We start from the raw sequence: 14,797 nt of genomic DNA, 5'->3' as shown, positions 1-14,797 counted from the left end.
GAAATCAATGCACGAGATCGGATCACAAAAGCTGTCGTGTAAAAATACACAGGGATGGAAATTTTAAAATTTCTTATCGTAAATATTTATATTTTTGCTAAATATTCCGGTTTTTGCTTTTGTCTTGAATGAATACGCCGCCTGTATCATTTTTAATTCACATTTATTTCCAAAACTGAACATAAAAAAACTATTCGGAAAGCGTCAGGCTGGAATTGTTGTTGCATCCGATGATTGCCAGCACGGGGATGTTTTTCGGATCAGCGTGATCAACATCCTCGAATGGTTCATGGATAAAAAACTCGATAGGTTGTTATCAAAATTCGTATGGTTGGCTCATCTATATCACATATTTTTGGTTGAACCCATAATATTGCTTAATCAACATCGATAACGAAAAACAAACTAGCGTTTATGTAAAGTTGATTTTGCTGTAGAGGATTTCTTAACCGCATATCGCAAAAATAATTTAACAGCTAGAAGATTTGGCTATATTTTCCTAGTCTACATTATAATATCTGATAGTTATTTTTCAACATCACTGAAGCTTGACTAGACCTTGAATTTCGCATGAACAAGATAATAAATTGTCTGGCTTAGAGGAAAAAAAAGCCAGTAGTTATTTCTCGTGGAAGAAATTAACCAACACGAAGCGGAAAGGTAAATATGATTTATTTTTTCAGTTGATTTTCTTTTCATATTTTTTTTAATGTTTTCAGATAAATATAGAGATGTGTGGGTGCATTTTGAGCCCCGAGGGCCTATCCGGAAGGTGGAATAGTAAACAGCGATGAACAAGATCATATCACGTAAGTTACATAGTATTCTGAATTTATCACATATCTACTAGCCGGATAAGGAGAAAGTGTGTGAAAGAGGCCATCCGGCAGTTTGGAAACCATCAAGGTGACAAAACAGTTGATGAAAGTTTATGACGACTGCATTGTTAGAGTTAATTATGGTAAGTTCCCGACATTTTGTTCATCATATAAACAGTAATCCATATTAAACTTTATCAGATTCTGGAGACAGCTGACAACAGCCGCTCGGAGGAATAAATCATGGACTTCAAAAATTACTCTCCTCCACGCAGATGTGCAGCATATCCTTAAGTTTAGCGTAAAGCAAATAAAAATACTTTTAAAAGCATGTCTTTCGAATATTCCATTTAGTTTTGAATCATAAATTGAAATTGCGACCTCCCTGAGCTCATATTGCTTAATTTCACACATTTTGTCCGTGAATCTAATGTACATTTCACACATTTTCTCGTTTTCATCGCTTTTTGCATAATGTGTGAAACGCTCACATTTCGTTTCCTTAAGCGGTGTGTCACAGTAATGTGCAGCAGTACCTTTACACATTTAATGTGTTGGTCTACTTATTTCCATAATGTGTGAAATTTCACACACTAATGTGTGGAATGTTTTGTAAGTGTAGACGTGTAATTTAACTGATAAATCTATAGATTTTTCTCCGTGTTCCGGAAATCATAATTTTTCGGTCAGCATCACCTGCACACTTGAATTGTTCTGACAAAAGTTTATCCGGATAATCACTGGCCGGATATCAGCCGCTGCGAAAAATATGACCTTGTTGTAATGGAGAGAAAACTAATCAGTTTCAACCACATTCTTCATTTCATGTCTAATAAACTTAATACTTTAAAAGACTCTTAAAGTGCTCCGCCTTTGGATGACTCGTTTCCGAATAATTTTCCGACTTGTTTAGTTTACTAATCCACAATTGAAATATTTGCATTCAATTTTTAATGAAACATATAATTTTACACTGTGATATAAATTTCATTGATCGGTTGATTTTTGCAGGATGCAATGTAAAATTGAATCAAAACAGTTTATGTATGTATGTATGTATGTATGTATGTAGATAATCCACCATGGGTGCACGGATTCACCGCAGTTTCGCCAACGTATGCGCTAAATTGCATTCTTTAGATTATAAGTTCGGCTAATCTTCAATGCAAATTAGCACATACCCGACACCATGGCTTCGTGTGAACTGTCATGTTATGAATGAATTTCGTGTATGTGTATGTCTTATTTGTAGAACGAGCAAACAGTTTCGCAACCGTATAAAATTCATAACATTCTCAGTGCTATGAATCTTCGACAGGTATTCCGCATGCGTGTAGATACCTGCCCAGCTGGCAACTCATTGAACGTTCTTATATCATATAATCAATAAATGAAATAGTTATACAACAGAATATCCTCACCTTTATACCCAACTTACCTCAAGACACACTAAGCTTACCTTTATCTGTAACCGACCTTAATCAGTTTTATAGCCATATTTATTTCCATCTGATCTAAAATAAACAATTTTTGAAGTATTAAAAAATAGCGAAGCAAAATATTTGAAACAAAATATCGAAAATGATAGATTCATTTTAAGTACAAAAAACTAAGAACAGTTAACATGACCACGTCCTACTAATAATAATTCAAGCGAATTGTATTGTTAAAATAAATGAACAAAAAAATTGTTATCATTAATGTTTACATTATGTTGGCGATGTACAAGCTGTAGCAAATAAACAATTAAATTACATGGAATTCAGACGTTAATTGCAATATAAATAAATAGTAAACAGTGAGATTCGAGGAAAGAGATACTAATAACTGAAACTGTAAATTCCATGAATATCTGAAAATAAAAGAATCCGATGCTGAGGTGAATTTTTCAGGCGATGTCCAAGTCGATAGCTGGAAAACGAATAAATCACCTTATTTTATCATGAAAAATTAAAAAAAAAATATCCCACCACAAGCATGAGCGGCTCATTCGTCTCGCATCACTCGAGCCATAAAGTCGCGTTTTCAAGTTTCCCGATCTTCGCGACTCAAAGTGTAAGAGATCTCGTCCAAAAATCCGGGGATTCGTGCCGTCAGGACGGTTGGTGTTTTGTGCGGCGACATTGATTAACCCCAGCTCACAGAAGGGGTACAATCATCAATTGTTGGTGAATAAAGCGGTTTTTTCTGCCTTGCTGATCGATCACCACGAGGTCCGCCGTCATTGTTCGGCGAACTAAGAGTTTCATCATTACCTTCATCATCATCAAACTGGTCGTTCTCGCCCGAGACCGAGTCGAGAAGTGGCAACCATCTTGAACCAAAGAGGAAGGGCCTGCGCTCGTCTTGTTGGGTTCTTCGGCTGACGTTGTTTTGGAGAATCAACGGAGGACCACGTGGTTGGAGCAGTCCATATACACTGGAAAAAAATACCACTCTAATAAGTGCAAAAAATAGTGAGTTTTTTTTTATTCTTTTTTCACTTTTACTTCCTCTATCTTATTTCCCTTTAAATATATATATTTCGATCATTTTGAGCTTCGCTCATATTTTCAACACGGAGAACATTCGTTTTCCCGTTGAGAAATATGAGCGAAGGCGGGGGACTATACCTTCCAACTGGGGATGATGCAAATGTCTCCTATGAAGATGAGGAGCATCTGGAGGATTCGGTTGATGCCGGTCCTTCAGATGCAAATCGTTCTCGGATGGATGACAATGTTGCATCATCCCCTGTTGAGAGGAGAGTCAACCGGCTCCGACAATATACAGAGGGCTCATCTTCCTCTGGGCCATGGGTGGTTTTCATCCGGCCCAAAGCGAACGGTAAACATCTAAATGTGGTTCAGATCACCAAAGATCTGGCGAGGTGGCCCTCTGTAACCAGTGTTACGAAATTGCGTCCGAACAAGCTGCGCGTTGTGGTGGCTAACTGGAAAGCCGCAAATGAGATTGTGGCCAGCAAGTTCATAAACCTAGAATATCACGTCTACATCCCGTCTCGAAACGTAGAGATCGAGGGCGTGATCACTGAAATGAGCCTACAGGCGGAGTACGTTAAATCCAACGGCGTTGGTAAGTTTAGGAGCCTTGATTCGACTTCGGTCGATATCTTGGATTGTCGCCAACTCCAAACTGCCACCGTCGTGAATGGAGTTAAAAAGTACTCCCCTTCGGCCTCATTCCGTGTGACCTTTGCGGGTACCGCCCTCCCTCACTACGTTTTGATTGACGGAGTTTTAAGATTACCTGTGCGACTCTTTGTGCCTCGCCCAATGGATTGTAAAAATTTCATTAAGTTGGGGCACACTGCGTCGCACTGCTGCAACAAGCCGCGGTGCCCCAAATGCGGGGAGAATCATGGGGATGGAGCGTGCTCAGCAATAGAACAGAAATGTGTCTATTGTGGGGGCTCACCCCATGAAATCTCTTCGTGTGAGGCATTTAAGAGTCGCTGGGATAATCAAAAGCGCTCTTTAAAGGAACGGTCAAGCCGGTCTTATGCCGCCATTTTAAAGGGCGCGGCGCCTCCGATCCAAACTCATTCGAGTAATATTTTTGCTGTATTGCCAGTTGACAATGTAGACACGGACACAGCCGACGAAGAACTTCCAGTTGTGTTTACTGCTAATTCCCGGAAACGTCCAAAACCAGCTCCTAAGAACACCAGAATCCCCAAAAAAATAGTCACGTTGAACCCTCCAGTCGTCGAAAGACAAAAAGCGCCAACTGTACAGAAAGAAAAACCATCTCCTCCTGGATTCCGAATGTGTTTTACACCTCAAAATAAACCCGAAGTAGCGGGAACATCTAATACCTTCAATCCCAACGTAGTTTCACCTGAATCAACTTCCCAAACGGGACTTTTTAAGTTGTCGGATATCTTGGATGGAGTTTTCAAGTTCTTCAACGTATCAGAATCAATCAGAAGCATTGTACTCTCAATGCTTCCTATTGTGAAGACATTTTTAAAGCAATTGATGCAAACTTGGCCCCTCATTTCAGTGTTTATCTCTCTCGATGGCTAATTTACGCCGAGAGGTCGGAGATATCACTGTGTTACAGTGGAATTGTCGTAGTATTATCCCTAAACTGGATCCGTTCAAATTTCTTCTTCATGAAACTAGTTGCGATATTTTTGCCCTTTCTGAAACATGGCTTTCTTCCGAATCAAACATCTCCTTCCACGATTTTAACATTATCCGTCTGGATCGCAACGATTCTTATGGAGGGGTGCTTTTGGGGATCAATAAGCGCCACTCCTTTTTTAGAATCCACCTCCCTTTATCAGGAGGAATTGAAGCTGTTGCATGTCATACAACTATAAGAGGTAAGGACTTATGCGTTGTCAGTTTGTACTGGCCTCATAGAGTTGCAGTGGATCGAAGTCACCTAGAGGACCTGTGCTCAGTACTTCCTGAGCCAAGGTTGATCCTGGGTGACTTCAATTCACATGGAACTGTCTGGGGAGAACAAATTGACGATAGTCGTTCTACTCTTATTTATGACATTTGTGACATTTTCAATTTAACAATTTTGAACACGGGTGAAAAAACACGAGTACCTAAACCTCCTGCAAGACCAAGTGCAATTGACCTCTCACTCTGCTCAAATTCACTATCATTGGATTGCCAGTGGAAGGTAATCTCTGATCCCAATGGTAGTGACCACTTACCAATCAAAATTACAATCACCAATGGGGCCAGCACTTCGAATCAAACAAATATGGCATATGACCTTACAAGACACATCGACTGGAAAAAATATGCGGACACGATTACAACAGCCATCAATTCTATGAATGTTCTTCCTCCTTTGGAAGAGTATAACTTCCTAGCTTGTTTGATACATGAAAGCGCAGTCTGTGCTCAAACGAAACCCATCCCAAATTCATCTGTACGTCGAAGACCTCCTAACCCATGGTGGGACAACCAGTGCTCCAAGCTTTATAAGGACAAATCAAAAGCATTCAAAGATTTTAGAAAACATGGAACCCTCGATCTTTTCCAAGCATATCTGTCCCTTGAAAATCAATTCAAAAAATTGATTAAAGGGAAAAAACTAGCACATTGGCGTACATTCGTAGAAGGGTTATCACGAGAAACGTCCTTGAATACCTTGTGGAAAGTAGCACGAAACATGCGTAATCGATCTTCAACAAATGAAAGCGAGGAACATTCACATAGATGGATATTCAACTTTGCACGAAAAGTCTGTCCCGATTCCACACCGAACCGAAAAGTTGTTCGGAATGTGTCCCTAGACAGATGCGATCTGGATTCCAGCTTTTCGATGGTCGAATTCTCACTTGCCCTCCTCTCTTGCAACAATTCAGCTCCGGGAATTGATAAAATCAAGTTTAACTTGTTGAAAAACCTTCCGGATGCCGCAAAATTTCGCTTGTTAAATTTATTTAATCAATTTTTGGAGCACAACATTGTCCCCCAAGAGTGGAGACAAGTGAGAGTCATTGCTATCCAAAAGCCCGGAAAACCAGCGTCTGACCCCAACTCGTACCGTCCAATAGCGATGTTGTCTTGTATTCGGAAATTGATGGAGAAAATGATTTTGTTCCGATTGGATAAATGGATGGAAACAAATGGTCTCCTTTCAGATACTCAATTTGGGTTTCGAAGGGGCAAAGGAACAAACGATTGTCTTGCTTTGCTGTCTTCAGAGATACAAATGGCGTACGCAAAACGTGAGCAAATGGCTTCAGTGTTTCTAGACATAAAGGGAGCTTTTGATGCAGTCTCAATAGAGGTTTTGTCAGACAAGTTGCACTCCCGGGGTCTGCCTCCTCTATTGAACAACATCTTATACAGCTTGCTTTGTGAGAAACATCTGAACTTTGCTCACGGAGATATTGCAGTTAGAAGAATCTCCTACATGGGCCTTCCACAGGGTTCATGTTTGAGTCCACTTTTGTACAACTTTTATGTAAGTGACATCGACAGTTGTCTCTCTGACGGCGTGGTGTCTGTCACAGGATCTTCCGAGTCTCATCTGCACAGACCTTTACAAGATACTTTAGACAGATTGTCTTCCTGGGCTTTGGGGCTTGGGATTGAGTTTTCCCCTCAGAAAACGGAGATGGTTGTTTTCTCTAAGAAACATAGACCTGCTCAACCTAAGCTTCAACTCCTAGGTAGGACGATCACTCAATCGAGGTGTTTTAAGTATCTTGGGGTTTGGTTTAATTCCAAATGTACCTGGAGAGCCCATATTGAGTATCTGAAAGGAAAATGCCAACAAAGAATCAATTTTCTCCGATCAATCACTGGCACCTGGTGGGGAGCCCATCCAGAAGATCTTTTTAAAATTGTATCGAACAACAATTCTTTCAGTGATGGAATATGGTAGCTTTTGTTTCCAGTCGGCTGCCAAAACTCACCTCATCAAACTCGAGCGTATCCAATACCGTTGTCTTCGCATCGCTTTGGGCTGTATGTCCACAACGCACAACATGAGTCTTGAAGTTTTGGCAGGAATACTTCCTTTGAAAGATCGATACAATCTACTATCACTTCGGTTCCTCATCAGGTGTGAGGTCATGAACCCATTGGTGATTGTGAATTTTGAAAGGTTACTTGAGCAAAATCTTCGAACTAGATTTATGTCTATATACTATGTCCTCATGTCAATGCAGGTAAACCCTTCTTCGTATTCTCCAACTCGTGTTTGTAGCCCAGACTACGACAGTTCTTCTGTCCAGTTTGATTTGTCTATGCAGCAGGAAATTCGTGGAATCCCGGTCTCGCATCGCCCTCTTCTGATTCCAAGAATTTTCGAAGCTAAATATAGACACGTCGATGCTGATAAAATGTACTTTACCGATGGATCACTTATAGAGGAATCAACAGGATTTGGAGTGTTCAACGAAATATATAGCGCCTCTCACAGTCTTCAGTCACCATGCTCTGTATATGTAGCGGAGTTAGCAGCTATTCACTGGGCTTTGGACAGTATCGCATCACGGCCAGATGGACACTTCTATATTGTAACGGATAGTCTGAGCTCTGTTGAAGCAATCCATTCTATAAAACCGGGAAAGCACTCGCCGTACTTCCTCGAGAAGATACGAAATAATTTGAGTGCTTTATCAAAACGTCGCTTTACCATCACCTTTGTTTGGGTTCCCTCTCATTGCTCGATAGTGGGCAATGAGAAGGCAGACTCTCTGGCAAAGGTGGGAGCGATGGAAGGCGACACGTATCAACGTGAAATCGTCTTCAGCGAATTTTACTATTTGGTGCGAAGAAACTCTCTTGTCAACTGGCAGCGCAAATGGGACGAGGATGACAAGGGTCGGTGGTTCCACTCGATTATCCCAAAGGTAAGCCTTAAACCATGGTTCAATAGATTGAACTTGAGTCGGGATTTTATTCGTATATTTTCCCGTCTCATGTCCAATCATTGTTCCTTAGACGCGGTACTCTATCGTTTTGATATTGCTGGCAGCAATCTATGTGGTTGCGGGAAAGGTTACCATGACATCGAGCATATTGTTTGGTCGTGCGAGGTCCATCTTGCAGGGCTGGTAGCGAGTCACTTTTTAGTGACTTGGTCACTTTTTTTGGGTCAGTCACTAAAAAGTCACTTTTTTCATCATTTGGTCACTAAAGTCACTATTTTCCGAAAAATGGTCACTTTTATCACCAAAAGTCACTTTTTTTTACCGATAATAAACCAATGAAAGAGTAATTTGAATTGCGCGTGTTAATATTGACGGTAGTAACGGTAAATTACTTGATCAGTCAGTCAGAAATTTTTTTCGCCTCCGGCGGAACTTCGGCATGAATCACCCTTGGCTTGAGACATTTCGATCTACGACATTATTTGACGTTCGTGAATTGAAACTAACTTTGATTGTAGATTCTAGTTTTTAGTTCAATCAACCTTTTGTATTGGAACTCAAAACTTGATATACAAAAACCCTATCTCGTCTTTAGTTAGAATGGGTTTTTTCTAAGAAGTGTAACTAAGATTGAGATTGAAACGAACCATTTTTTTATGAAAAAAAATCTCTTATGTCATAACAAATGTTATGATGATATGAAATATTCTTTAAAAACAATTTCAGACTCAATTTTATTTCGTGTTTTTTGTTCTTCTAAATACTTAAAAAAAGGGTTGTAAAAATTTACACAAGGCCACAAAAATTACATTTTTTTTAGGTGCAATGAATTTAAACGGTAATTTCAACTAATTTGGGTTCCCCGAATCTAAATATGTATGCAATATTTCTATCAGCTTTTATATTTATTATTATTTATTTCGTCTTTGGTTTAATTACCGTACAGACTGATGACTTAAAAACTAGGAAATTCTTCTTAAGCCTATTTTAAAACGACGTTTGCACATATTAAAATTAAACAAATTAAACACTTAATTAAAAAGTTCACAACACTTGTCAATAGGGTGGTTTTGGCCATAGGCAGTACGGTGGTGAGGAATTGAAAGAAACTGACGTTGTCGAAGTGTTCTCGTTGGTACATAATTGTTAACACGTTGTAGAATGTAAGCACAGTCAATACGGTTGGTCAATGTGTCGTATATAAAACCAGTTCGACGCGCCGCTTTTCGAGTGAGGTTAGACATATCAGAGCACACCTTCCCTCGTACGGTGGGCTTGTTATTGAAATGACTTTGAAAATAATTTAAAATCTTTAGAGAAGTTTCTGCACTTTCTTTTTACAAAAACTCAAATCAAAAACATATTATTTAGAAATAAAAGTTTTATATGAATTAATGAGCTTTAAATAGAATCAAGTTTTTTTTACACTTTCTGCTGTGATGTCAAAAATACTTGTAATGACATTTTTCCATAATCAGTTATCTATCAATTTTAATAGTAATAAACTCTTTATCACCAAAACTAAATGTGTTCGGCCGAATTTGACGAAATTTCTATTTGAGGACACTATTTACCAAATCAATAATTAAAAAAATAAGCACCAAAATGGTTATGGTGAAACATGTTTATTGAAAAAACTCTTCCTGAAATGTTTTTAAAAACTAATATTTTTTATTTTCATATTGTTTTTTCAATTTTCAAATTAATTTACCGAATTTTATTGTACGTTTTTTTTTTCAATTTTCTAATCAACTTGCCGGATTTTTTTCAATCAAACTTTTTAAATTTTTAAGACATATTTTTAACAATTGTTTCCTTGTTTTTAAATTCTGAATTTTCGTGTTCTTCAACCATAAGCCTTTAACTCCAAATTTTTAATAATAAAACATAATTTCAACCTTCTGTTCTTTCAGGACCCAATATTTTAATCAAAAGAAACAAAATACTCAGAGCTTGTAATTAAAAGCATAAAAACCTGCGATTGAAAATTTAAACACTTCTTATTAATATTTTTTATATGAAATCATGTTTTTTGGATCAATCATAATTTTTAAAATTATCTAAAAAGTTTGAAAAATTGTTCTAAGTAGCAACTTTGATTTGTGCTTTAAATATTAATAACAAAAGTTTTGAACTCATTATTTTAAATTTTTTATCAGTTTTTATCATTCACATAATTACTCATTTTCTAACATTTCTTTGTCAGTGTAGTTAAACATGGAGGATTTTACTTCATTAAAGGTTTTATGTCTGGCTTCTTTAACTGGCACTTTTAAAATAATTATAAATATATTCTTCTTTTTATAAAATTTAATTAAAACATCAAACATTGAATAAATTCTGTTCAAAATTCATTTCTTATTCAGTAATCGGTAATTTACATTTTAAATCGTGATTAAATATTTTTTGTTCAAATTAAAAAATTCCAGCGGAATTTCTCACTAAATTTCCAGTTAAAAATGAGGAAAAGAATTCCAAATTTAGATGAATAAAAATTAACAATTATTATCATTTTCCTAACATCTATTCATGCTAAGTTTTGTACAAGATTTGACATTTATTTTAGAATTCAGATATTTTTTAATTTTAAATTTGCTAAGAAATTCTTTTGAAACTAATTTATTTCTTACTTTCTTGACTTATCGAAAATTTGAAACATTCATTGTACTAAGTTTCCAAAATTTTGTTTATCAGTCATTTTTTTAGTTTTTGTGTTGAACATGAGTGACAAATGGTGTAAGAAAACCCTTTCCTTTTCAATTGTTTATTTTTGGTATTGTTATTAATTTTATCTGAATTTGAATTTTGAAAACCCCCCCGGAAGGGTCCATCGCACGGGCCTGACTGGTCACATTTTTTGTACTTCAAAGTTATTTTTTCGTTCTACATAGTCACTATTTGGTCACTTTTTTCGGTCCTCAAAGTCACTATTTGGTCACTTTTTTTCAAATTTTGGTCACTAAAGTCCCTACTATTTCATCGTCAAACCGCTACCAGCCCTGATCTTGTCGCTAGAACGAATTTAATAGACTCCCTAAGGGCCCGAGGAAAACCACCCTATGTTCCAGTGAGAGATGTGCTGGCTGTGATAGATTTGGACTACATGTTCGAAATATATCTTTTCCTAAAAGCTATTGATCTTCGTCTATAATTCTTTTTATTTTCACATTTCCCTATCTATCTTCTATCTTTTCTTAAAAAAGTGAACTAGATATAAGCACACAATTGTTATCAAACAAAATGAGTTTGGCTCCTTAAAGCCTAAAGGTATGAGCCGTTTCAAATAAAGAATTTACAAAAAAAAAAAAAAGCATGAGCGGCTCGAACTGACATCGGGGGAACTCAAATTGGCGTCCCAGTTTGTTTGCAAATAAAGATCCTTATCGATGTTCCAAAAATATTTTATTTATGTAAAACAAACAAAATTTGCCATTGCATCTAGAAAAGCCCAATGTGGACTTGAATTGTTAAAATATTAAGGCCAAGATATTTTTTACAATGCATTGTGAGTGAAATACGTTAGGACTATGTTAAAAAAAAAGCTTCATGTGATCAATCTGTTCGATTATGCATATAATTTTATTGAGATTCAGGTTTCAATAACAAAGTATCTAGAGCGTCAATTTTTTTTGTACAAGGTTAAAGAACATTAAAATTTTGTTTAGTTTAGTAGTTTTCCGCCCGTCCATGCAATGAAACGTATGTATTCTGTCCTATCAACTTAAGACGTAAAAAATTCTAAAAGAAAACGAAATCTGAAAAGCAGTAAAAAAAAAACCTGCCGTCTGTACCTGTATAAAATTTTCCAAGTCAGCAGTTGCTGTGAGAAAAAAAAAACAATATAGCTATAATCACTTTTATTTTGGCCTTCATCCAAATTATCGCAAAATATCAAATGTTTGAAGCATAAAACATAAAATGTTTTTTTTTTATAAATAAATTTTAAAATGATATTTAGAAACAATCTCACCAGGATTTCCTATGATCGCCTTAAGCCGCTCTCCGTTCTACCTGTAAACTTGTATCGATGCATGACCATCTAACGCTGGTCAGTATATTTTCACAACTATCAACAGCACTATTCCACTTATTTTCTTCATCTTTAGAAGTTCAGAAACTAGTCGGATAGTTCCCTCACCCTTCTGCACTGTATTTCTGGAACAATTCCACTGTTTCATTTCACATGGTCCAACTCCGTTTATCCTCACACAGCCTGTTTTTTTTCAATTGCTTGTTCATTTGCCTACATTTTAAACTTTTGTGTATCGAATTATTGACACCTTCTCCAAGAAAATTTATATAAATAGGATCACAAAACTCCCCCTTTTCTCAATTTCACTTAACTTTTTTTTCAAAGTCGAAGCTGAAACAAGACGACAAAACTCTCAAAAACCAACAGCCACTGATTCTAATCAGGACTGAATCCCACTTCGTGCTAAAGGAAAGTGAAAATTTTATTAGCAAAATTGCGTAACTCAACTTAACAGCACTTAAGCGCCAACAACTAAAAAAGTTGATGTGCTGAAGTCTCTTAAAACCCGGACTTTCTTCCCAGGGGTGGGCTTCCAAAGAAAACTAACCAAAATGGTGTTGGCGAAATGAGGAAAGTTTGTGTAGGTTCACGAACTTAGTCGCCGCACAATATCCGTAGTTCTCCGCAGCATAAAATGACCAAACACAATGCTTAAAAAAGAGGTTCACAAAGGTAACTAAAAGGCAAACTTACCGATAAAATCGTCCTTGCACCTGCACACAAGCTACCGCCAGAGAACTTCCCGGGCTGGGTTTGGATGCCAAAACGTATAGGCCGTTAACTCCCGAGATCGTCGTTGACTCGATTCACAACTTGCGCGGCACGTACTACTACGGCGAATTTACGAGGGAAAATACTTGAAGGCAGTAGGATAATAACCGCCTTACTCCGATTTACTCCAAAATGCAGCTTATTTTACAAAAACCGACCGAACAACTCCAGGATCAAAAAGCTAAGACCTCCAGGTTTTCTTTTTGGTCTCCAAGAAAACTCCATTTTCCATCCTCCCATAGAAAAGCCACCTTTGGTAGCTCATGATGACTGTCAGAATAACGATAAGTTATTCTGCTGTCCTTATGGGTGGAATTTCCATTTTACCGAAATTTCACCTCTCAGCACACAAAGATCCACTCCCAATAAGACTGACATGATACATGGTCAAATTATGCATTGGAGATACTACGGATATTCCCACTTTGCCTACTACGGGCCGTTACACTACCCCCTCATTCAAGATAAAAACCAGGTTTTTATAATGTATGCGCCTTGCCACTTTCTGAAAAAAATCGTTGGAAAACCACACCTGAGACAGAAAACCAAGTACTAAGAAGCGCTATACTGTTCTACTAAAAAAAAAACCCTTCCCTCGTGCAAGAAGCAACCCGCGGGTACCAAATCCGCAATTAAATCGGGTTGTGATTTCTAAGAGTGTTGTTTCATGCCCCGTTCCGAATAGCAATCGGCTGAAACAGAATGCCCCCGTACCCATGATGCAACTCGGGGTCATATTTGATCATCGCCCGAAAGCTACAACTCAATTTCACTTCAAAAGCTACTGACCGTCAGCGTTCAAAAACTCAGGTCTCCAGCGAGATGCTCAAGGGTTCAGTAACAAATTTAAGAATGCGATTAAGAAAATAAACTTGATTTTATGATTACGTTGTTCTTCTTACTTTATTCTAGCCAATAATACTTAAATTTTATCTGCAGCAAAAAAAAATATTCAAAAGAAACTAAAAACTATTCCTAAAACTATTTAAACTTATTTCTAATTCTTAAATTTACCCTGCACCATTTAAAATGAAAAATACTCTGCAAGGCTAAATAGGAAAAAAACTATTATGAATACCACAAATCAATCACGCTTCATATGTTCGGTACTATACACTCCAAGTTTCTGGCTGTCTAGATCCTTGAGCTTATATGAGCTCGACCCCAGTTTTTAATTACCACACATTTGATAAACGAAGGGCCTAATTTTGATGAATATCCTTTAGCAGCATCCGATAAAGCAAAGTTTTTACGCCAAACTACGTCACCTTCAGCATACGATGTTGGTCGAGCCCTGAGATCATATCGGTTTTTATTTGTATTGTAGGCTTTAGCTATATTAGTTTTAACGATCTCTCTAATTTCATTCAATTTTTCTAATGCTTTGATGGGGTCCGAATTATCTGTTGATTTATTTAAAGAATTATCTGTTCTCATTTCACAGCCAAAGTTTAAATAATAAGGTGTAAACTTAGTCGATTCATGTGTCGAGGTGTTTATGGCACAAACAATTTCTTGTAAATATTTGTCCCATTCTCGCTGGTCAGATTGAAGCAGGCTTCTTATAGAGGTTCCAATAATTTGATTTGTGCGCTCTGTAGGATTAAACTGCGGGTGATAAAATGAATTTTTCCAATGTTTGATTTTATACTGAGCTAAAAGATTGAGGAAACATTGTGAAATAAATTGTTTACCGTTATCCGTTATCGTGATTTCCGGAGTACCAAACTTGAATAATATCTCTTCACGAAAAAAAGACACGACGTTCGCGGCGGTTGCTGCACGATACGGTTTGGCGATTACCCATTTGGTGAACCA

The 14,797-nt window shown here is 37.3% G+C and overlaps 1 protein-coding gene across 2 annotated transcripts in view; it reads left to right on the top strand.

Annotated features, from left to right (window-relative positions):
* Positions 1 to 622: 622 nt before the first annotated feature.
* LOC129749366 (zinc finger protein 32-like) overlaps positions 623 to 14,797 on the top strand; it is a 28,141-nt gene continuing 13,966 nt past the window's right edge. For both annotated transcript variants that reach the window (XM_055744329.1, XM_055744326.1), the window contains exon 1: positions 623 to 809. In XM_055744329.1, coding sequence (XP_055600304.1) covers positions 791 to 809 — 19 coding nt within the window. In that variant the 5' untranslated portion in view covers positions 623 to 790. The remainder of the gene's footprint in view (positions 810 to 14,797) is intronic.

This window comes from Uranotaenia lowii, chromosome 2 (assembly GCF_029784155.1).
Source record: "Uranotaenia lowii strain MFRU-FL chromosome 2, ASM2978415v1, whole genome shotgun sequence".
NCBI lineage: Eukaryota > Metazoa > Arthropoda > Insecta > Diptera > Culicidae > Uranotaenia > Uranotaenia lowii.
Note: the sequence above shows the minus strand (reverse complement) of the source record. Positions and strands in the feature narration are given on the sequence as shown.